General features: G+C 42.9%; 1 protein-coding gene across 5 annotated transcripts in view; it reads left to right on the top strand.

Moving 5' to 3' along the window:
• The first annotated feature begins 264 nt into the window (after positions 1-264).
• LOC120858173 (natural resistance-associated macrophage protein 2) overlaps positions 265-23770 on the top strand; it is a 32906-nt gene continuing 9400 nt past the window's right edge. The window contains exons 1-15 of one of the 5 annotated variants that reach the window (XM_040234066.1): positions 265-327; positions 11602-11673; positions 13397-13545; positions 14265-14390; positions 15172-15291; positions 16707-16813; positions 17336-17406; positions 17511-17578; positions 18830-18985; positions 19639-19797; positions 20651-20737; positions 21627-21746; positions 21901-22050; positions 22580-22653; positions 23487-23640. In XM_040234066.1, the coding sequence (XP_040090000.1) occupies positions 282-327; positions 11602-11673; positions 13397-13545; positions 14265-14390; positions 15172-15291; positions 16707-16813; positions 17336-17406; positions 17511-17578; positions 18830-18985; positions 19639-19797; positions 20651-20737; positions 21627-21746; positions 21901-22050; positions 22580-22653; positions 23487-23640 (1659 nt within the window). In that variant the 5' untranslated portion in view covers positions 265-281. Of the gene's footprint in view, positions 328-1539; positions 1647-1770; positions 2206-11601; positions 11674-13393; positions 13546-14264; positions 14391-15171; positions 15292-16706; positions 16814-17335; positions 17407-17510; positions 17579-18829; positions 18986-19638; positions 19798-20650; positions 20738-21626; positions 21747-21900; positions 22051-22579; positions 22654-23486; positions 23641-23770 lie in introns of those variants that run through there. The other 4 variants (XM_040234065.1, XM_040234069.1, XM_040234067.1 and 1 more) reach the window with 4 other exon arrangements.

Here is a 23770-nt window from a genome sequence, read left to right as displayed (position 1 = left end):
AGATGAAATCTTAGAATTAAAGTTTTCACATGCAATTAATTGTTCCTTAATATCCAGAAGTGGCAGATATATGATGCTTTCCTTTTCATGGCAGGTCAAAGATGAAATTTGATTATGCTTTGAAGGGTGTGGTTTGCTTCTCGAAATTCCCTGCAGTGTTTTTAACAATGTGTTGCCCAGAGCAAGGTAAGGGGCCTGTCTAACCAAGGGGAGGCGCACTTGTCTCCATATATAGAGGCAAGAGACAGGAGCGCCGCTGGGAGTCAGACCGAGCCTGCACAATGAAGAAACAGCTTAAGGAGGAGGCAGCCCCACAGTGTGAGCTAAGTAAGTAGCCAGCAGTAAGCATATAATAGCCCAGGGAATCTGTCCACCAGAGCAGATCTGGAACGCGATAAGGAGGCTCCAGCCATTTTATTTTCTAGTTGCAGTAGAAGTTCCCAAAGGAAAGGTTCTGCTCCGGAGGGACTTCATCAAGCCTTTCTGAAACACCCCATACGTGTTGCAGAGAGATTCTCAGAACTAATTTGTACATTTTCTTTTCTCCCTAGGAGAAATTCGGTATGGAAACCAGCCTGCATCGGATCACTGATGATGCTCAGATCAGTTTTTTTTTTTTGGTCCCTGAATTTGTTTGTATTTTACTTGGATTTTCCTTTTTGCAGTTTACTCTCCTTTTCTCTTCTCTTGGACTCTTTTTATCAACTAATAAAAATTTCTCCTAGCAGTTTTTACACGAAGAAAGATGTTGGAGGGTTTTATGCTTTTCTTCTCTAGGTCTATGACTTGGTTAGATAAGCTTGGTTACCTTTAAGGAAAGCGGTTATGGGGGCGATGTGGGGACCGGGAGAGAGAGGGGTCTAAGAATGTTTCTGGCAGCTGTAAAGGACTTTGTAGAAAATTAGGGTGGTTAGTCAGACTATTTTCTCCTTTCTGAAGCAACACTAGCCTGGTCCTCATCTTCAGAGAAGACTCTGGGATGTGCGATTGAAACGGGGAATGGAGCGGGACTGCTTTGGGGTAGGTGGAAAATGAAGTTTGGGAGAAGAAGCGAGGCAGCTGAGTAGGAGAGAGGAAAACAATTCAATGCCAAGACTTGGGAGTAGGGCATCTGATGCAGTCGAACTGGCTGCACTAGCTGAGGCTTCGCGGTTCCTCCCAGGTGTGGGGTGCTCTTGGTGGAGCAGCAGATACTATGGTGTGGCTCTGGGGGCGGGAGGTGGAGCTGGACTCTCATAGAGCCGTGTCTCAGAAGCAATGATCTTGTCTTCCAGGGCTTAACGAGGCCACGGCGAACTACAGCAGGAAACGTACTCGTCCGCAGGTTGCTAGCGGGGTGGGAGACTCCACAACACAGCGTGGGTTGGACGAGCTCCAGCACTAGCTCAGCCGCAGACAGCTCCCGCCCAGGTCTCCGTGGCCCCGCCCCCAGTCAGCCTGGAGTGGGCGGAGACTCGGGATCCCTGGTCAGCCTGCCACGCGCGTTGGCCGCTACGGCGAATATGGAGAGTCCAGCCAATAGGAACGTGCGGCTGCGATCCTGTCAGCCAATCGCGGGGCGTGTAGGGGGTAGGCTGGCGTGGCGCTGGCTCCAGGGATATGGAGCCGCTGGAGCGGGGACCGATTGTCAGGTGGTTGCGGAGCCGGTAAGGTGGGGAGCGGGCCAGGTCAGGGGTCACGCGGGCGCCCCGCTTTCCCGGGCTCCGGGCGGCTCGAGGGCCAGCCTGGGAGCAGGCGCCGCGGCCAGTATTTGGCGTGCTGGGCGCCAGGCGGGTTTGCGAGGGGCGGCGCGGGCTGGGAGGGCCTGGACGCGGGTTCCAGATGGAGCCGCATTCTTCAAAGGAAGAGCGAGAGGAGGGCGCCGGGAGGGGGAGCGGGAAGCGAACGCCGGAGGTCGCAGGGGCCTCGCCCCTTCCCCGCCGCGGCCTAAAGAGACCTCAAGAGAAAATGGCTGAACCCCTGGGCGGACCTGCCGCGGTCCCGGGACCCGTGGTCGAAGGTCTGCCGACCCCGCTTCACGCCGCGGGAGAGGCCGACGGACGCGGGGCAAGGTCCCCTCGGCCTCCTTATCTTCGGAGCTCTGATGCCCCGTCCGCTCCCTGGGCCTCCCGCCGCCGCACTTCAGCGAAAGAATTCATTTTACTACGGGCGACATCCGAGAAGCGCCTCTTTGTGTGAAGGGCCTGGACAGACCGCAGAGTCCTGGTGTGTAGATCGGTTTTAGGGCCGTTTGTGCAGCCTCCAGGCTCAGGAACTTTTGTAGGAGCGTTGTCGCACTGCGTGTGTGAGAAGGGTGGCTGGCTGCTCGACATCTGTTCGGTTTCACAGGTTCCTGCTGTTACAGCTATGTTTACTTTTGGATGTTCTGTTTTTGGTTTTTGTTTGTTTTGTTTTCAGTTGGTTTACCCCAGTTCTCTTCATATATCAGGCTATTTCAAAGAGCATCATTGAAGAAGTTGAGTAATCTGAACTTGAGTTTTCCTATGTGTAAAGTGAAGATATTCTCATACCGTGCTTTCAAAAGAAGTGTGATGGAGTTAAGGGAATGTGACCCCTCTTTAAAGAAAAAAGCAAAAGCAAAAATTTTATGGAATGCGAGGCAAGAGGAGACAGGTTTCCAGAAACTTTTGCTGGCCATAGTTCTAGCGAATATTGCTGCAACTAGGGGGACCTTGTGATTCTCCCTTGACTCTTGTGGAATCTGAACCCCAACTAGTTTGCAGCACTTCTTGGCTCTGTAAACCTTCGAGCAGGGTTCTTAGGCTCTTTATTCTTTTGTTTCCACATATTTAAAATGGGAATTGATAGTATCTTAAAGAGTATTAAATGGTGGTGAGTATTAAATGAATTAATACGCATAAGGTGCTTAGAACAGTTCCTAGCATGTAGGAGCTTTTGTTATTAATGTTATTAATATTACCTGTAAGTAAGTGCCTTCTTTCCCCTAAAAGAGTCCACACTAAAAGAATTCTGACCTTATTACTTATTCTTTGTTCAGAATCCCCTGAGCCTATTGCCAATGAACCCTTAGGCCTGTTTTCCATTCACGTTCTTGTGACTGTACTCTCTGCTGGGTGTTTATCATTAAGTCAGGTTGGAAACTCCAGCTCTGCAGTACTGTCTGTCCATGATAGCTGTGTTGGGTAAATGAAAACTTCTTTGGCTGTTTAGTTTTTCATTGACTAATATTTCATTTACAGTCTTGGCCTACAGACTGTTTTTTTTGGACCCACTACCAAAAAGGCCATGATTGCAGCACACTTGGTTCCTCAAATTTCCGGGATGGGCCATGGCACTTGGGCGGGGAATTTCTGGGCAGCCTGGCTGCACTTCTTATTAGTGAATGGGGAAGCTTGACACAAGTCTTACTCTACTGTTAGGAAATCAGCGGTGATCCCTTGGAATACGCCACAGAGCTAATCAGCTTTGGTTCATTTTTTAAAAAAAATATTTATTTCTTTTGTTTATTATTTATTTGGCTACATCGGGTCTCAGCTGAGATGCGCTGAGCTGAGATGCGCTGAGTCTGTGGCATGGGCTCAATAGTTGCCCCGCTGCACGTGAGATCTTAGTTACCCAACGGGGGTCAAACCCACATTCCCTGCATTGGAGAGTGAACTCTTAACCACTGGACCACCCAGGAAGTCCTTGGTTCAGTTTTGACTCAATGAAGTGATGGTTAGAGGTTACATACTGGTGTTTACAAAGCAGCATCTTTTCTATTAATAATTGACTTTTAGTTCTAAGAGTTTGGGTGAGTGCTGTGAAATCAAAGACATCTTTAGCCACTTCTCCTTATTGTGTATGTAGATAGAAATGTCTGCTGAGAGACTTAGGCTCTTTCTGTGAGTTTAAAAGTTTCTCTGAGGTTCCCTTGATACTATCTGGAAGGGTTTAATAGAAGACATTTGTCTTGCAGTTCTCCCCTTCCAAGAAAACTGCTGTTTACATAGGTAGTGGAATTGGGAACTAATCACTAAATGAGAAACTTTGGATTTACAAAAAAAGAACATGGCTTACTGCATAAAGTATGCTGGCCTGTTTGCTAGCTTTTTATTAAGACAATTTAGTATTTATATAGTGTTGAAAGTTTAATGTTGGCTTTGTGCAAGTGGAGAACATTGTGAAACCTTTGTGCTTTAATAAGGAGGACAGGGAGTGATATATTTAAAGAGTTGAGTGCTTGAGGCAGAGAGGGAAGCCTTTTTCTTTAATATTGTTGTCATCTTTATCATGTGAATCTGGTTTGAATATTTTCGAAAAGAGGACAGGGAGCATTTGAATGTGCAGAATATGAGGAGTTGGGAGACTGAGATCCTTGTTGTCTCAGCCATCCAATGCCATTTAGTCTTTTGATAATTTAACAAACGTATGTTGAACAGTTAACGTTTTTTGGCCCCTAGATACATGAAGAGCCCTCCAGGTATCATCAGGAATATCATGGATATAGTAAAACAATAAATATGAATTATAAACTGTAATATCAGAATGGAATGTCAAAGAGTTGGCCAGGAATGATAAAAATATATTTATTGTCTAATTCCTCTTCCACTTTTAATTTAAGATCAGAGTAACTTAGATTTGTTAATGTAAGATCAGTTCCCAGTAAAAACTTAGATTGGGAAATTAGGGTTCTCAGTCTTGTCTTTGTTCTTATTGCTAGTAGGTCATTCTGTGTGGGTATTTTTATTTGCTTTGGTTCCATTTATTACTAATAATAGAGTGTCTATAAAATTCCTAGGTAATGAAAGGAAGCTGCAAGTTAACTATTGAAATTTCAGCAGGTTCCAAAGAGTAGGAGGCCTAGAGAATCTTATATATATTGTCTGTTTTTACAGGTAATTTTTCTTTGCTTTAAGCAAAGAAACTTTGAGGAAAATATGTACTTAATATTGTTAAGGTCAGTCTGCATCGAGGAAGCCAGTATCTTTCATTGGAATAAATAAGTTGAATGTAATCTAATGGTAATCATTCCTCACTTCTGCCAGAGAAAATCTACCTTAAGTATAAGGGCAAAACGTTTTTTTTTTTCCTGAGGCAAGAAGTGGGTATAGTTAGTTTAATAGACTTTCTTACTTGAGGGTAAAGCTGTCTCTGAAATTTTTACAATGCTTGGAGTTGTGTTCTGAGATAGTTGTGTCAGGCGCAGAAGGCCAGGTTGGGCTGTTAAAGGGAAATAGTGCTGTAAATGTCGGTCGATTGGGAGGAAATCAGGGGAAGCTTACAGTGAGAGTTGGAAGGAACAAAGACCAAGCTGTAGTTTCTGGAAGTAAGATGTTAGCAGCCCTGTCAAAAGCAGGCAAGGAGGTTTGGAACCTGGCTAAGCCTCAGAGGGCTGAGCAGGGAAAGTGAAGAGCCCAGTTTAACAGATACTAATTGGGCCCTTCTAATTCTGAAGTCTCTGGCTGATGAGTGATATTTTTGTCTAAAAGCACAGTACTTCTTGACAGCCTGGCCACATTTCTCCCCACTGTTATCATCTTTGACACCCAGGCAGCTAATGTTGTTATCAACTGTACTCTTCCTCCCAGTATCTTGCCCCCTCTCTCCTCTAATTGCTGCCTAACCTTTCTCTTCTTTCTTAATCATTAGATGTTCTCCATGTTAGGTTTTCCTTTCAACCATAAAACAGATTTTCAAAAGTCTAAGTCAGGTGGCAAACAGCAAACTTGGTGAGTTGAAATTGTGGTACTCTGATAGACTAAATGAGATGTGTCCAATTTTCAGATCATTACTATGACATAAAAAGTCAGTAACATGGAGGAAAAAAAAAAAGTAACACAGTCTGTGGACCTTGTGCCAGAGAGAGAGGCTGTGATGTAAGTGAAGCCCCTTGAACAGTGGCAGCACTGTTTGTACTTAATGGACTGGCTGTGCTTGTGTGACTTTCAGCTTACTGAAATATCACCCACTAGGGTGGAGAGGATTAGAGTTTCAAGGCCTTTTTGTTACGCTAACACCAGAGGGGCTTTTCGCTTTGTTATTCTGTCAGGAAGTAGATGTAATCTCTTTGCAACCTGTCTTTTTTTTTCAATATGTTGATTTTATATCAAGTTCATTTTTATGAGAGAAAAATAGGATTTTTTAAAATCGAAATTTAAAAAGCAATTCCAAACTTGACGTCCTCAATTATAATTTAGAAATTCACATGACTTTTCTAAGCTGTTTTCTCTCCCATCATCCACTCTGTGGGAGATTTTTGGAATCAATTAGGTGGATATCCTGATGGAAAGACTGAGAAATGGGTGCTTTATTGACCTGGAGTGGAAAAACAGAGGAAATTACCATTTCTTATTTTGAAAAATGGCCAGTAGTATTCCTTATTAAAATCCATAGGTTCAGGGACTTCCTTGGTGGTCCAGTGGCAAAGGCTGTGTGCTCCTAATAGAGGGGGCAGGGTTTGATCCCTGGTCAGGGAACTAGATGCCACATGCCACAACTAAAGATCCGTGCACTTCAACTAAGACCCAAAGCAGCCAAATAAGTAAATAGATATTTTTTTAAAAAACATAGGTTCAGACAGCAGTGAGCTCTGTGTGAACCATGGAATATTTCAGTTTTGTTGACTCCCAATCATACGGGGGCAGGAGCTCACCTTCATGAAGAACATCTTATATAATATAAAAGCTAGATTAATAATAATGGTTTAGTAAGATTATCAAGTACTTTAGCCTTAAAGTAGACCTTTAGAGAAAAGGGAATTTTAGAAGGATCTGGAAATCTTTATGTTTTCTTCAAGCAAATGGAATTCTTTTTTTAATTTTATTTTTAATCACAACTCCTTTTTATTCTCTAATAAACAACTTGAGTATGACTTTTAACGCCTGTTTCTGGCAGTTTCCACCTTGTCACCAGCATGTTGAGCACTGAGTATTGGCTGAGGAAGAAGAGGGGGTTTGCCAGTCAGCTTTAAACATTCCTGTTCATATTTCTCTAATCAACTGATTCCATGCACACTTTTATGGTTGCCTCTACGAAACTTCTTTTCCTACTAATGCTGTCTCTGATTTTATTTATATAATGGGGAAAAGACGAGGAGAAGAATTAGAGGACTGTTCAAGAAACGTTCCTCTCCAAAACTTAAAATTAATTTTAGGGAGACCTTTGCAACAGCTCCTAAAATCAATGAAATGGTTTGGGGTACCCTTGCTCTCTATAAGAGAGTTTTCTAAGAAAAATATTAGTTTAAATTCAAGCATTTTTTTAGCCATGGGGGGAAAAATTGAAGTTGTATGTATTTAATACTCAGTATTTCACGCTTTCTTGGTGGCAATTTTTAAACCAGTTTTGGGCTATTCACATTGTTCTTCTAGAGTTCTTGTAAATGCCAAGAGAACACCTGGAAGTACTGTGAACTAAATTTTCATAAGTTATTATAACTAGTAAGTGTTGGAGGATATAATTTTTTATTTTGATGTAATTTCAAACTTGCAGAGAAGTTGCAGGAGTAGTATGAGGGAATAAGTGCTTTCAGAATAACATGATATGATAGTAGTAAGCAGTACATGCTTTGGGGTACATGAAAGAGGGCCATTTAACCCATATTAGGGAGTGAAGAGGAGGATTTTTTTATTTCTTTGGATTCAGGAGAAACTTCCACATCACAGTTTCAGAGCATGGCTGTTTGTGCACTAAGTCCAAGTAGTAGTAGGTTAAGCTAGAGGCTTCAGCTCTCTGGGTATCCACTGCAGAAGCTCCATCAGAGAGAATTGGTCCCTGAAGTGTTCATTGAGAAACGGAAGGTTCCTGAGGTATTTGTTGGGGAACTGAGTAAATCTGCATGATCTTTATGTTTTTAAAAAATAAACGATGCATTTACTTGGCAATTTTTTTTTTTTTTTAAATTGTAAAACTGCACACAGTGTATTTTCACGAGAGATCCTCCTTTTGCCTGACGTCGTCTGGGCTCCTCCACTCCTTCCTCTTGGAGTCGGCATTACCAGTTTTGGGCATCTCCTTTGGATTTCCTCTGTAAATGTATTTTCTCAATATTTCTCTTTTGTTACATAAATGATAGCATAGTGTTCTATAAACTATATCTTTAACTTCACAGTGTATCTTGGAGACTGCTTCCTGTCAATCCGTTTAGATCTGCCTTGTTTATGGTATTCCATTCTATGAGTGTCCTAGGGTGTTTTGGTCTTTTGACACGACACACAGTGCTGTGGGAAATATTCTTGCATATGCTGATACTTCCTATACAAGTGTTTCTTTAGTATGCGTTCTTAGAAATGGAATTGCTGGGTCAAAGGATATGTAGACTTTTGACATTTAGACAGAAAATGTAATTAGCATTCTTATCTTGTAAAACAGTCTTTCAACTTTTTTGATAAGGAATGGGATGAAATAGTTATATTACATTGACCCGTGAGTGCCCTTTTTCCCCCTGCTGTTGATGGCTGTTTGATAGGAGGAAACTTACTGGCTCTAAGAGAAGGTGACACTTAGTGGTTGGGGGTGAGCTAGAATGTCAAGGCACATTGTTAATCATAACTGTCTGAGTACTGCAGGGTTGATTCTTGTTGCTTGTATCTCCACTTGATCTTTTTTCTTAACATAATTTAATGACTGAAGTGACCTGGTGGTATGGTCCTAGAGAGCAAAGTGGTCTTAGATTAACTTACTGCTTCTATATGGGTGTTGGATTTTCGTGGAGACCTTAACACTGGGCAGCACCCAGAGTGTACTGACTCTCCATGCCTTGCCCTAATTATGTTCTCTAGACACTGCAAGCATTGGAGCTTATAGTTTGTTGACTCAGTGTTTTGATGAGAAATTTGGAATAGGGCCCACTGGATGGGACTCGGTGCTTTCACTGCTGGGGCCCAGTTTGATCCCTGGTCTAGGAACTAAGATCCTACAAGCTGCATGTTGCAGCAAAACAAACAAACACACACCAGGAAACAGGTTGGAATCTAGAACCCATTTTCTTTCTTGGAAAGAGACTTCACAGAGAAGGTCAGACTTCTTGTGTTTTACAAGTTCTGTAAGTAATTATGGGAACAATCACTTAGACTATTAATAGTAATTATTAAAATTTTTATCTTGAGATATTTCTGTTTAAAATTACTTAACTGTCACCTTTTCACACTTCATATTGGGAAAAAGCACACTACTATCTCAACCGTTTGTCTTTTTAAAGATGCAAGGTTTAAAGGCTCCTTTTGGATAGGGATCGTCCTCAAATACACTGAATGCTTCTGTGCCTTCTGACACCAAGTGTCAGTCAGCACGCAAAAGTAGTTGAAGTTTATTGATTCTTCATGAGTAGGGCAGCAGTTAGAAACTTGAGTTATTCTTAATAATAATATAACATTAATAATACTATTCTTTAAAAAATAACCACTCTTAACAATTTTTGGCATGTCTTTCCATTTTATTTATTTGATTTATTTTTTGGCTGTGCTGTGTGGCTTGCAGATCTCAGTTCCCCATTCAGGGATTGAACTGAATCCCAGGCCACAGCAATGAAAGGCTAGAATCCTCATCACTATGCCACCAGGGAACTCCCAATAATAATACTCTTTTTGGGGGGAGTGGAGTGAGGGGCCTGTGCTTTGTGACTTGTGGGATCTTGATTCCCTGACCAGTGATTAAACTTGCCCTTTGCAGGGAAAGCATGGAGTCCTAACCACTGGACCACCAGGAAATTCCCGATAATCTTAATAATAATGTTCTCAGAGCTGATTGAAGTATAAAGAAGTTGTCTCATATAAATAGCCCACAATTTCCCGTGTAAGAGCCGTAGTCCCAGATCGGATTTGTGGTTTCTAGTTTATTGGGTGTTATCCTGGCTTCTTAGGATTAAGTAAAAGTATCTGTGTTGTGATTGGAATCCAAGTGGTACTGCTGCTGAGTGGTCAGATGTGTAAGTCCCATTTAGTTGAGGTGCTGGCTGAAAGAGGGCTGGGATTTAGCTAGCAGTATTGAGGTCTGCTGGTGAAACCATCTCATAGCACAAAATGATAGGAAGGACATGGCTACTGTTTATTATAAGAGTCTCCTTATTGGTGACTATAGAGTTGAAAGTTTATATTTTCTAAATTAGCAAGATTTAGATGTTGCTATGTTGTATACTCCAGAAAATAGATGAAATCTAATACCCCTTTCAGGTCTTAATTCTGTAATATGGCAAAACAGATATAGAATATGTTGATTTGTTGTTTTAGTCACTAAGTCATGTCTGACTCTTGCGACCCCCATGGCCTGTAGCCTATCAAGCTCCACTGTCCATGGGATTTTCCATACAAGATACTAGAGTGGATTGCCATTTCCCTTTCCAGGGGATCTTCCCTACCAGGGCTTGAACCCAAGTCTCCTGCATTGGCGTGAGGATTTTTTACTGTTGAGCTACCAGGGAAGTCCTAGAATATGTCGATAGATTATCTAAAAAAGAAAGTAGAGCACTGTTCACATAAGAGCAATAATGGTACCAGAGTAGAAAAAGACTAGTAAAGGATAGATAAGGGGAGGCTTCCCTAGTTTTTCAGGATAGTTGTTATTGAGATTCAAGGGGTGGTGGTTAACAATATTGTTTACCTTTCCCATAATTTCTAAGTTTAGAATTAACTAAGTAGATTCCTTAATCAGTAGATCAGAATTTTTAAACAACCTTATTGGTGGAGTTGACTGGAGAATATGCCATAGATCCGTGGCCCAGTGGGCTTACTAATACTCCCTCTACCCCCTGTTAAACTTAGCCCACTTAAACTTAAGCCCTCTACCCCAGTTAACCCTAACCCAGTAGGAGGCTGGACATCTGGGATACCCCCTCACTACCACACCCCCTCACCCCTAGCATCCCTCACTCCTCGTCCCCCCTGGTAGGTTGCTTACTGCTGATGGAGAGAGGTGCAGGCGGGCTACTGTCGGTGTTTTCTCCTGGTGCCTCAGCTCTCCTTGAGGGGAGCCTGGCCATTCACTCTTCTCTCCATTGTTGAAGTGTTGGGGAATGAGACCTGAAATCTTAAAGCTAAAGTCTCTCTCAGGGAAAGATGAGACTGGGAAATAGTGGTCCTCTCCTATCAGTGTGCTGGTGAGGTCTTTCCCCCTTCCTCTCCACCCTCCAGAAACTTGAAACATGAATTTAAATTGTTAGTTAGATCAAAGAGAGTTATAGATCTTTGTCCTTAAAAGCTCATCAAAACGGTGGGAAGTCAGTCTTTTAAATATTTGGGTTAATTGCAGGTAAAGGGTGGGAGACTGGGTGACTGATTGCCTGGAAGCCTCTGTGTGGAGGCCTTCTTTGTGTTGTTCAGTGGCTAAGTCGTGTCTGATTCTTTGCGACCCCTTGGACTGCAGCATGGCAGCTTTCCCTGCCCTTCACTGTCTGCCATGGATACTTATTAAAAACTACTTGCCCACTTGCCTGAAATACCTTTTGCTTCACTTTGGTTTCCAAGTGTTGCCAGTATTTCATTTTTTCCCTTAAATATCTCTTAATCATATTCTGAAAACTGTGATTGTTTTCAAGGTTATCTAATTCAGTAGAATGATTATTCTTTTCGCATAGTAAGGGTTCAGTCATACAGTGTCACAGAATACTGGTTGTGAACTTGTTTTAATTTGTTCTTGCTAATTCTCCTCTTCTCTCTTTTCCAGAATCCTTTTCTAAGAACTCAGGCACTCAGGTATCCACCATGGTGTTGGGTCCTGAACAGAAGATACCAGATGGTAATTTACAGCTTTGTGTTATTGACTCATTTTTGTTTGAAATTAGGCTTAAGCCATTAAGAGAATGACCATATTGTCCTTCTTGTCCTCTGTTCCATCAAAAATTGTCACCATCTCCTGTCCCCCAGCCAACTATATGGAGACTTGCTCCATTCAGAGGTGACTTAGGTGACCTGGTGACCTAGGCTGTAAATGAAAATGGATTTATAACCACAGAGACCTGCCTCAATTTTATTTCCAGTTCTGAGATGAGCCAAGATTAGCTGCAAGTCTGGTTTCTATAGCAGTAGTGCTTGTAAAGGCAGTCTAACTTGCAGACCTGGTATAAAAACCTCTGGGGTGCTTTAGCTGCTGAAGGCACTTCAGATAAGAGTGGAACAGGAAAATACTGAGCTAGCACCTTGTAGAGTATTTCATGAGACGTTATGCTTTGACTAATCCTTCCTGATTCTAAATTTCTCCTTTAGAATTTCCATTCCTTTTCTGTAAATTTACTCCTCAATTCAGTGTCACTTAAGGTGAAGTGGGTCAGTTCCCTATAAAAAGAAAGCTTTTGTTTTTCTAATTGGCGGTTGCAAGGGGTTCTTGGAAACCCTGAGATTAGAGCTTTGTGGTTAAAAATAGCCATTTGATGGTCTCAGCAGACTGGGTTTCCTAACTTTCTGATGAGTTAGCCCTTTTCTGTCAGACCCTCGCCCCGCTCCCCTGCTGGCCAGATTTAAAATTAGCAGCTAAACGTAAAGAGGAAGACTAATCACACTGGTGATTAGTCTGCGGTGAGCCCTTCAGTTGCAAGGGTGACACCTCCCCCTCCTCAGGCTCTTCACTGAAGGCCTTCACCAAACAGGAACCCTTTGTCAGGTGGCAAAGGGTTCCTGTTTGGTCGTTTCTCTGCGGCTACAGATTTTAGCCTGAAATATGATAGTGTTTTGTAAGTTAGCCATTTCTGGGGAAGCCTGATGGAGATACAATGTCCAAGGATGATCCTTTGAGTAAATCCTACCAAATAATGGGTGGGAGGTGGAGAGAGTGTCCCATTAGCCTGTTTCCTTCTGAAAGTTAAGATTTAGGTTATCAATGAGGCTAGTCTGAGGATGTTACATATTGAGCTCTGGACATCAATGATTTTGGAAGAAAATGAAATAATTCTAAAAATTGGCAAGTGACAATAGAAGCGTGAAACTACGGGGAGGCCGGTTGTGAGACTAGTGTTGAAAACCGATACAGAGCTTGGTGACTGGAGAAGAGGGTTGAGAGGGAGCATTTTTACTGGGAGCATTTTTGTGTTTCTCAAATTTTCAGCCATTTGAATGTATTGCCAATTCAAAAATTAATTTAAAAATATAGTACTGGAAATTGAGATGGAGTTAGGTAGATCTTGTGCATTTATTGAGGTATTAAAAAGATTTAACTTTAGCACTTCTAAAGATGATTATTGATATTACCAACTGCACTGGTCTTCCCAGGTAGTAGTGGGTAAAGAATCTTCCTGCCAATGCAGAAGACACCGGAGATGTGGGTTCAATCGCTGGGTCAGGAAGATCCCCTGGAGTAGGAAATGACAACCTGCTCCAGTATTCTTGCCTGGAAAATTCCACGGACAGAGGAGCCTGGCAGACTATAGTCCCTGGGGTTGCAAAGAGTCGGACACGACCGAGCACCTTAATATTAGTGTATTTTATTCATTTTAATTCATTTCTTCTCGATTGTTTTAACTCAGAAGATGCTTCTGGAGACCATGGAGACTCTGCCAGTCTTGGTGCCATCAACCCTGCATACAATAACTCCTCAATTCCGCAGTCCCCCGGGGCAGGCTCAGAGGACCCCTTCACCACCTACTTTGATGAGAAGATTGCCATTCCTGAGGAGGAGGTTAGTGACAGGTCCTTGGAGGAAAATATTATTATCTAGGGAAAACCTGTGTACAGTGTCTGCTAGACAACTGAAGATCAGCAACCTCAGAGTCAATTCTGGCAGGCAGTCTCTGAAGACTGAATTTTTGTAGTCAGAGAAACTGTTAAGGAAATCAAGGTCCTTGAAAAACCATTGCCAAGTTTTATTGGTGAGCATTTTTTGATCCAGAAAACATGATTTTCATGTTCCCTTTTTTACGGTGCCTTTTGTCCCATTTGAGTCGTGTTTGAGCACAGAGGTAGGGGTTATTATTGCTGGGGTTTTAGAATGAAAGGCTGTTGGAAGGGCAGGTAAGAGAAGGGCTCTTATTTGTACAGAGAGCTAACCAGGTTGCTGATGAGGAATGGATAAAATGGAAAAGAAACTTGGACACACCCACGTCCAACTTCTGAAATCCTTTTCTCTTATGAGGCTGATATTGTTGCTTTTTATGTGATAAAATAATATATAAGTTAGACCAGGAGTTTGGAGGTGGTAATCCTTTTTCTTCTCCAAGATAAATTTTATTTATTTATATTATTATTTTTAAATATTTTATTCTGTATTGGAGTATAGCCAGTTAACAATATTGTGCTAGTATCGGGTGGAAAGTGAAGGGAGTCAGCCATACATATGCATATATCCATTCTTCCCCTGGAGGTGATAATCATTTTGTTCTGTATTCCTCTCTTGTACAGTACTCTTGTTTTAGCTTTCGTAAACTCTGGGCCTTCACGGGACCAGGATTTCTTATGAGCATTGCTTACCTGGATCCGGGAAACATTGAGTCTGATTTGCAGTCTGGAGCAGTGGCTGGATTTAAGGTGAACATGGAGTCTTCCCCGCTTCCCTTTTTAAACACTCACAGCATACTTCTCCTCTGCTCCGCCTGTTGGATATCAACCTTGTGGGCTATGTGCTGATTCTGTATCAGCTCTGACACTTAGATGAAAAGTGCTTTTCCATCTTTTTTTTTTAATCCCAACTAGGAATGAGAATTTATTTGTTTATTTATTCCTAGCTCTGCTGGGTCTTTGTTGCTTTGTGCAGGCTTTTCTCTAGTTGCAGCGAGAGTGGGGGCTACTCTCTAGTTGGGGTGCACAGAGTTCTCATTGCAGTGGCTTCTCTTGTCACAGAGCAGAGGCTCTAGACGTGCCGGTTTCAATAGCTGTGTTTCCCAAGCTCCAGAGCACAGGCCCCGGGGCTGTGGCATACGGGTTTAGTTGCTCCGTGGCATGTGCGATTTTCCTGGACGAGAGACTGAACCCATTCTTCTGCATCAGCAGATGAATTTTTTACCACTGAGCCACCAGGGAAGCCCTTTCCATCTGTTTTTTAAATGTTATTGTGTAGTTGGTTTTTAGTTTTGTTTTACCCAGGTAGTTTCCTTGAACAAAAGCACAACTGCAGATGGGAAAAACTAAGGCTCAGAAAGGTGCGAGGTGACCTAGCAAGTTCTGTGCAGAATGTGATACAGAACTCAGATCATTGGATTCCTGAGCAGAGCTCTTTGAGTGTACTATTTCCCATTGGCATTGCCAAACAACTGAACTTAAACCACCAGTTATCTCATGAGTGTAATGGTGGGGTTTTGTTCTTCTCTAGCTGCTCTGGGTTCTTCTGTTGGCCACCATCGTGGGGCTCCTGCTCCAGCGCCTTGCAGCTCGACTGGGAGTGGTCACTGGGCTGCATCTGGCTGAAGTGTGTCACCGCCAGTATCCCAGGGTAAGCAGTGTTTGTCACCCATCTCATAGGTAACTGTGTGTCTAGACATTTGGGACTTGTTGCCTAAGGCAGGAATGGGTAGACCCAGTGTCTGTAGGATAGCTTTAAACTGACTTGATTGTTCAGTTAGTTCAGTCGCTCAGTCGTGTCTGACTCTTTGCGACCCCATGAATTGCAGCACGCCAGGCCTCCCTGTCCATCACCAACTCCCGGAGTTGACTCAGACTCACGTCCATCGAGTCGGTGATGCTGTTCAGCCATCTCATCCTCTGTTGTCCCCTTCTCCTCCTGCTCCCAATCCCTCCCAGCATCAGAGTCTTTGCCAATGAATCAACTCTTCGCATGAGGTGGCCAAAGTACTGGAGTTTCGGCTTTAGCATCAGTCCTTCCAAAGAACACCCAGGACTGATCTCCTTTAGAATGGACTGTTTGGATTTCCTTTCAGTCTAATTCAAAAGCAGAGACATTACTTTGCCAACAAAGGTCTGTCTAGTCAAGGCTATGGTTTTTCCAGTAGTCATGTATGGATGTGAGAGTTGGACTATGAAGAAAGCTGAGTGCCAAAGAATTGATGCTTTTGAACTGTGATGTTGGAGAAGACTCTTGAGAGACTTGATTGTTAGATAAGTACTAGTCTATCTCTGGTTCATCCTAAATGTTTAATCTCCTTTCCTGGCTGTGAGAGAGTATCCTTACCTGCTTTTTTTTCTTACATGCCTCTCAAAAAAAAAAAAAATTGGTAACTTGTTTGTTTTAGCTTCTCTTTCTTCTTACATTTCTTACACTTCATGTTTCTTAGTTTGTTTTTTTTTCTGGCCTCAGTGAGCTAGCACTACTAAATTTCTTTCTGTTCGATTATTTGACCAGATTAGTTCCCAGATTTTATTACGGGACACCCAATCCCAACACTTTGCCCCGAGTCCCTTTGTCTATCTGTCTTTTTTTACTTGCTTGTGCATTCTTACACTAAGGATGACTCCAACCTTTTCATGTTTGTTTTGTCTCTTAGCTGTGGTCAGAATAGATATTTTCTTCTGTAGTATTTTATTCTCTCCTGAACAGTATTTTGACCATCTTAGCATCCTCATTTCCCCCTAACACTTTCAGGATTGTTTTTAGGCAAAAAATTAAGTGGAAATAATGAATGGGAACTCCATTCTTCTGTCAAGTAAAACAGAAGAAGAAATCGGCATCACCTCTGCCCTGACCTTGACTCAGGCTCTACCACAAAGAGCAACCTGGCCCTCTCCAGCAAGGGACCGAGTAAAGCTTGAGTTCTGGTCCTTCATCTCTAGACCTAAGGCTTAATAAAGGACTGTTATTGGATCACTGCCAAAATATGTATTCCAAACTATGGAAGAAGTTCTTAGAAGTGATTAATTAAGAACCATATCTTTCTGCTGTTTGATGTTTAGGTTCCACGAATCATCCTGTGGCTGATGGTGGAGCTGGCTATCATTGGCTCAGACATGCAGGAAGTTATTGGCTCTGCTATTGCCATCAATCTCCTCTCTGTAGGAAGGTGAGGGGTTTTTCCTCTACAAATAATTGTTGTTTTGCCAGATTTCAAAGCAAGTGTAAAAAGAAAATGCCAAGTCATCTTCAATTTTTAGGATTCAGCTCAAGTATTGTTTTTCCTGTGGAACCTTTCTGGAACCACCTTCTCTCCTGCCAGATGTAGGCTCTCTGTCTTCCATGTTCTCATGGCAGGTTATGCAGACCTGTTGTTACCCAGTGTGTGGCAGTGTATGTTATAATTTGTATCTCAGTTTATCCCACTTGATAAGTGAGTCCCTTGAGAGGTAAGACCCCTGCTTTTTAGCTTTGTGTCCTGAATGTCTGAAATTATAGATAAAATTTGAATGAATGTGTTACTTCACTTAGTACTGAGATCCTGAACTACCCAAGGTCTGGCCCCCTTGCTGCTGTTCCTGTTTCCCAAGTCCTTAGTCCTCCAGGTGTCATGTGTCTGGAGAGCTGTTGGGAAACTGGGTCTTTCTCAATGTTTCTTTCCTTTAATCTCCCTTTTTAATCTCTGACCTAGGATTCCTCTATGGGGTGGAGTTCTCATCACCATTGCAGATACTTTTGTATTTCTCTTTTTGGATAAATATGGTAAGGACAGTGGGAATGGAGGGGTCACTCGAACTGCTTTTCATCATGTGGCTTATGAGGTAATCTGCCTTCTGTGAACTCACTACTGCATTTTTCTCCTTTAGGCTTGAGGAAGCTGGAAGCATTTTTTGGTTTTCTCATCACTATCATGGCCCTCACATTTGGCTATGAGGCAAGTATTACAGGCTTATTCATTAGCTTTATTATTATTATTCTTAGCTTTTTAAAACAAGGCGTTTGTCCTTTTATTATGAAAGACAGTGCATGCTAACAAAAAGCTGAATTCAGCACTGGCCAGTTTTAAAGGAATAAGGATATGGCAGAGACTAGTGTCCAGGAAGACCTTCAGGGACTCCTAGTTTAAAACTGTACTAGAATTTCTGGTCCCAAGTTATTCTCAGCAACAGAACAGCATTGGAGAGGGTTAGGAAAGGGGTTACAGGGTTATTCTTGGCTGTTAACATTAGAGGGGTTTGTTTTTGCTTATCCTAGTTGACAGTAGTTGCAACTTGGACTTTCTCTGTACTGTAACAATTAATGAACTATAGGAGATACAGTACATGTTTCCCAGTTTGTGCCCCAATCCGGACATTCCGTTGGGTTAAAAGTAACCCTAACCCTACCATTATATTCAGTAATGCCCCTGTCTGTGTCCAGTTATTATAAACTGATTTCTGCTTATTGGCCTAGCTAAGCTTTTGAAAATGTGTCTACTCTATGAGTAGATGATAGAGCTTGGTCTGAGGCGTCAAGAGAAATGCTGAACCAGGAAAAAGTGTTTCTGAGTGAGTCTCAGCAGATGCTAGTGGCAAGTGTTAGTGATTTTTCTATACAGAGGTGAACATGGAAGCATGATTAGTGTGGATAATCAAGAATCGACTATTCTAAGGTGTGTCTCCCAGGAGTTATTGTGATAATAATATCAATAAGGCCCTAGCAGCTGTTTTATTTCTTTAGAATATTAATTAGATTCTCAGCACATCCAGGCTTCCCAGGTGGTGCTGGTGTTAAAGACTCGGCCTGCCAGTGCAGGAGACCCAGAGACTTGGATTCTGTCTTTGGTGGGGAAGATCCCCTGGAGGAGGAAATGGCGCCCCTCTCCAGTAGTCTTGCCTGGGAAATTCCATGGGCAGAGGAGCCTGGCAGGCTGCAGTCCATGGGATTGCAGAGTCGGACAGGACTGAGCGACAGCACTGCACGTCGATTTCGTGTATCTAAAATACAGTGTGAACTGTCTGACACCCCAGTCCTAAACTCTCTGACCTTGTGCTGCTTGGGTTTTGGGGTGGTTCTATGTTCCTCATTTCCTATGTAGTTGTTGATGAAGGAGTTTAAGGAGTAAAGATGCAGTGTTTTCTAGTACTGTGTTACTCCCTAGTCTCATGTTCCAGAAAAGACTAATAGCTGTTCTGTTTGTATATAGTATGTTACAGTGAAACCCAGCCAGACCCAGGTCCTCAAAGGCATGTTCCTACCATCCTGTTCAGGCTGTCGTACCCCACAGATTGAGCAGGCTGTGGGCATCGTGGGTGCTGTTATCATGCCACACAACATGTACCTGCATTCTGCCTTAGTCAAGGTGAGCAAGACCTTTCTTATCTCAGTGGCCTGTGTAGTTTCATGGCATCTTTTCCTTTCGTTGCAAGGGACACACACTTGGTTCACAGCTGTTGGAGCCCTGAAGGAGCACGTGTTTTTCCACAGTTGGACTGCACACTCTTGTATCATCAAGGTGACCAGAGATGGCACCAGGATGACATAGAGAAGGGACTAGAGTCATCCTTAAAAGATCTGAAGGGGCACCGTGTCTCTTGTGTTTAAATCTCAGAAGCCTGAATGGCCTCATGGAGGTCAGGAGGAAAGAGCCTAATCTGGCTTTTACCAGTTAATCCATCACAATCGTTTGTTGGAAGATTTCAGAGACCTTTGTAATTAAGGTGGTGTCCACATTAGGTCTGAAATCAGATTGTTCTCGTAGGTCAGCAGTTCTTCCAGTCATATAACTGAGGGTTCAGCAGTCACTCGTTCACTTTTTCCTCTTTGGGATGTGTGATTTATCAAAGGGCCATGACTTCTTACTCACTCAGTTAACCAGGATGTAAGTGGAGTCTCACATTTCATGTGGTCAGTTGTTTGCCCCCTAGGCCTTTCAGCTGACTACAGACTTGTGAAATATCACAAGGAAACTTGTTCCAGCTCGTCAAAAAGTGACTGTTGCTGTAACCTCTCTAGTCCAGACAGGTAGACCGGGCCAGCAAGCAGGAAGTTCGAGAAGCAAATAAGTACTTCTTCATTGAATCCTGCATCGCTCTCTTTGTTTCCTTTATCATCAACGTCTTTGTTGTCTCAGTGTTTGCCGAAGCATTTTTTGGGAAAACCAACGAGCAGGTGGTAAGTAAGCCCGAGTCCTGCGTAGTAGTGGATATGAGGGTAAGGAGGAGGCTGCATTGGGGCAGGAAAATGTGACAGTGACTTCAAGCTCAGGGGACATAGATCTCAGTGCTGCCCCTAAGTCATGGCACTACTCAGGTTTACAGTCTGGGGCTGTGACCAAGCCCAGGCCCTCCTTCGCAGCTTTAAACAGGTAAGGAAGTGTGCCTTAGACCAAGGTTGCCTCATGCTGTTGTTGGCGGCTTCGTGTCTGTTTGACTCTTTATCATCCCCTTTTGCTTCCTGTTTACCAACTACTGGCTGCTTGCCAGTCCTGCCATTTGGTGATTACAGGCAGGAGGAGTCAACCAACAAAAAATAGAAGCTGTGGCTAGACAGGCTATTTTATCACACTGAATTCTCTGTCCTCTTGACTCCTGATTGCCAGTCTAGTTTTTTTTTTTTTTTTTTGCCAATCTAGTTTTGATAACTCCTTTGTTTCCCACCCATAGGACTTCTGACTCCTGGCTCTGCTTTGAATAAGGCCACCCTGTTCTGGGTGTCCTCTCATATTTGAAGTCTGTTTAAGGGCCCTCACCTCCTATTATCATTTAAAATGACCCAGCATTCGGGTATTACCATGCACACTCTAACTCCAGGAAAAGCTTTTGGTGACCTGGGGGTGTAGGAAAAGTGAGGAGGCAGAGCTCAAGGACCTGCCACCAGCCTCTGCTGTCATCAGCCTGTGTCCAGTGTCTCACCTGCAGGACTCATTTCTTAGATGAGCCGTCTGTCTGTGAGCTGTTGGAGAGGTCTTCTTCTCTGAGTTCTGGACTCAAAATTAAAAGTTGTTCCTAAATTGCTTTGGTTCCAGGTTGCGGTCTGTAGAAACAGCAGCAGTCCCCACACTCACCTTTTCCCAGAGGATAACTCAACACTGGCTGTGGACATCTACAAAGGGGTAAACGTGTTCGGATTTCTGATCTCTGCCCCTGAATCAAGATTCTCAGCATAGTATCTGGTCTTTTCAGTGGGTTCACTTCAGAGCTCAGCATATCTTCTGTGTAGTGTCTTTTTTTTTCAGAGGTCCAGATGCCAGACAAGCCTTTTGGATTACATGGAAGAGAATAGGAGATCAGCTTACAAGATGATTTCATTGTATCAGCAATTCCCAAACTTATGTTGATAGCATATTGTTTTCTAGGTGTTAACTGGGGAGACTAAAGAAGTATCCCTGGTAAAGTGGTCTTTTTTGTGTGTGTGGCTGAAGACTATTTATTTATTTAAATTGCACTGTGTGGCATGCAGGGTCTCAGTTCCTGGACCAGGGGTGAAATTTCTGCCCCCTGCATGGGATCACAGAGTCTTAACTACTGGACTGCCAGGGAAGTTCCAGTAAAGTGGTCTTTACTGGGGCCTCTCTGTCCCTTTTATGCTGATTACATTGTGAACCTCCAACAGTACACAATACATAGTATTTAACACTTCTGAAATTTATTGGAGGTTTCTTTCCATTCCTATTACCATCTTCCAGAATAGTGTATTTAGGAATATAATTTGGGAAGTGTGTTATAGTCATTTTTCTTTTTGATACTTAGCATGTGAGTTGAGGATAAAGGCTTTAGGAGCCTAGAGAAGAGAAGGGACTAGGCTGAGGAGGAATGGGGGCCCATCCAGCAGAATTTAGGTTGAAAGCCTCTAGAATGAGGTCAGGACCCGAGTCTAGCTCCTGGGACAGTGCCAGCACATTGCTTGGTAGAGGTGGGTGCGTAGCCAGGAATGGGGAGAAGTGACATCAAGGATATGTTTGGGGTGTTGTCTCAGGTGATCTCTCTCCCTTGCCTCTCCAGGGTGTTGTGCTGGGCTGTTACTTTGGGCCTGCCGCTCTCTACATCTGGGCGGTGGGGATCCTGGCTGCGGGGCAGAGCTCTACCATGACAGGAACCTATTCCGGCCAGTTTGTCATGGAGGTACGTGCTGCTGTGACTGGGATAGACAAGAGGAAGAGGACGTTGTACTTTTGTCCCTTCTTAATTCTGTGCCTCTAAGGTCTTCCCAAACCTCCCCAGACCTTTTTCTGTTTCCTGTTTCAGACATTCATCCACCTTCTGTGTTTTCTTCCAGGGATTCCTGAACCTAAAGTGGTCACGCTTTGCCCGAGTGATTCTTACCCGCTCTATTGCCATCATCCCCACTCTGCTTGTGGCCGTCTTCCAAGACGTGGAGCATCTAACAGGAATGAATGACTTCCTGAATGTTCTTCAGAGCTTACAAGTGAGGAGGGAGCTGGGGAAACTCACATCCCATTGAGTCAGGAGGCATTCTGTATTGCCCTTAGGTACCAAGCCTAGTGTGGGTGTGGGGAAAATTCAGAGGAAGAAAGAGGCACAGTCTTGGTCTATGGTGAAGGCATATGAAATCTCTGGAATCTAAAAGGTTTTTAGAAGTGGCTTGTTTTTTTCTAAGCCTGTTGAATGGGAATTATAAGCTGTAATTACACATAGAACACAAAATTATTCATTAACTGAAGCAAACATTAAATAATGTAAAGGAGACTGTTGGGAGATAATGGAGATTAATAAGACAAGGCAGATAGAAATTTTGTAGACACTATGAGCATAACTGATGCTGGGTTCATGCTATAGATTTCCACATAACCCTGCAGCCTGCTGCGATGACAGGAACAATTTCTCACAGAGTAGGTCAGGCAGGGCCTGTGCTTCCCTTTTGCTAACAGTGCTGCTCTCTGGGGTGTTACAGGAACCCCTGTAGCCCCGTCTGATCTTAGTTTTTTCTTTTGCAGCTTCCCTTTGCTCTCATACCCATCCTCACGTTTACGAGCTTGCGGCCCGTGATGAGTGAATTTGCCAATGGACTGTGAGTGTACTTCTGTTAGTTCCCCAAGATGTGGGGGGGGGAGGGTATCTTCATCAAACTGACCAGTCAGAAATTAAGTCATAAGGAGACTATGTGCTTTAAGACATGATTGCTAGAGCTGCCCCCTCAATCTCTGACTTAGAAAATAGAGACTGTTGGGGACTTCCTGGTGGTCCAGTGGTTGAGACTGCCTTCTAGTGCAGGAGGTGCGATTTCCATCCCAGGTCAGGGAACTAAGGTCCTACATGCCACAGGGTGTGGCCAAAAGTTAAAAATAAATAAGCACAACATTGTGAACCAACTATATTTCAGTATAAAAAAAATTAAAGAAAATGGAGACCATGAATTTAACAATGGAGGGCAAGCACATTTTTTGTTTCTGGTGGGAAATTTTTTAGCTTTTAGGGCTTTAACTATTCAACTTCCGCCACTGAAGGTTAAAGTATCTTAAATCCATCCTAAATGATCTTAATGAGGGAGGCATAAGCTAATACCTTTTATATACATCTCTAAAGTACATGGGGTATTTAAATGACATGTTGCATCTCTAGGGACTCATGACTTTTTCACTTGTAAGGCTTGTTGCATTTTTAGGGGCTTAAATAATAGGGATTATTTGATAGTGTTTTTTTTTTTTTCTTCTTCTTCTTCCTCTTTCTCCCTATCATTGTGTAACTTTGGCTCATTTAACCTAATCTGGGACATAAGCATTTTTCGGTTTATTTTAAAATGCCACTTACTCCTGTCCTGTGACCCTAAAAGACACAGTGTCTTTTTCTGTTTGTGGACAGGTTGGACTATTTTACCAATAACTGTGCTGATTCTTTTGACAGAGGCTGGAGGATTGCAGGCGGTATCTTGGTCCTTATCATCTGTTCCATCAACATGTACTTTGTCGTGGTTTATGTGCAGGATCTAGGGCATGTGGTATTGTACGTGGTGGCTGCAGTGGTCAGCGTAGCTTATCTGAGCTTTGTGTTTTACTTGGTAAGTCCAGTTGGAAGGGGCAGGGGTGGTCAAGGGGGGCTAACACTCAGAAGAGAAAGGACCCAAAAGAGCATATGGTTATCTGTCTTTAGTTTATTGACACAATTTATATGAAATCGTTAAACCAGCT

Source organism: Oryx dammah, unplaced genomic scaffold (assembly GCF_014754425.2).
Source record: "Oryx dammah isolate SB20612 unplaced genomic scaffold, SCBI_Odam_1.1 HiC_scaffold_29, whole genome shotgun sequence".
In the NCBI taxonomy this organism is placed as follows: Eukaryota; Metazoa; Chordata; class Mammalia; order Artiodactyla; family Bovidae; genus Oryx; species Oryx dammah.
Note: the sequence above shows the minus strand (reverse complement) of the source record. Positions and strands in the feature narration are given on the sequence as shown.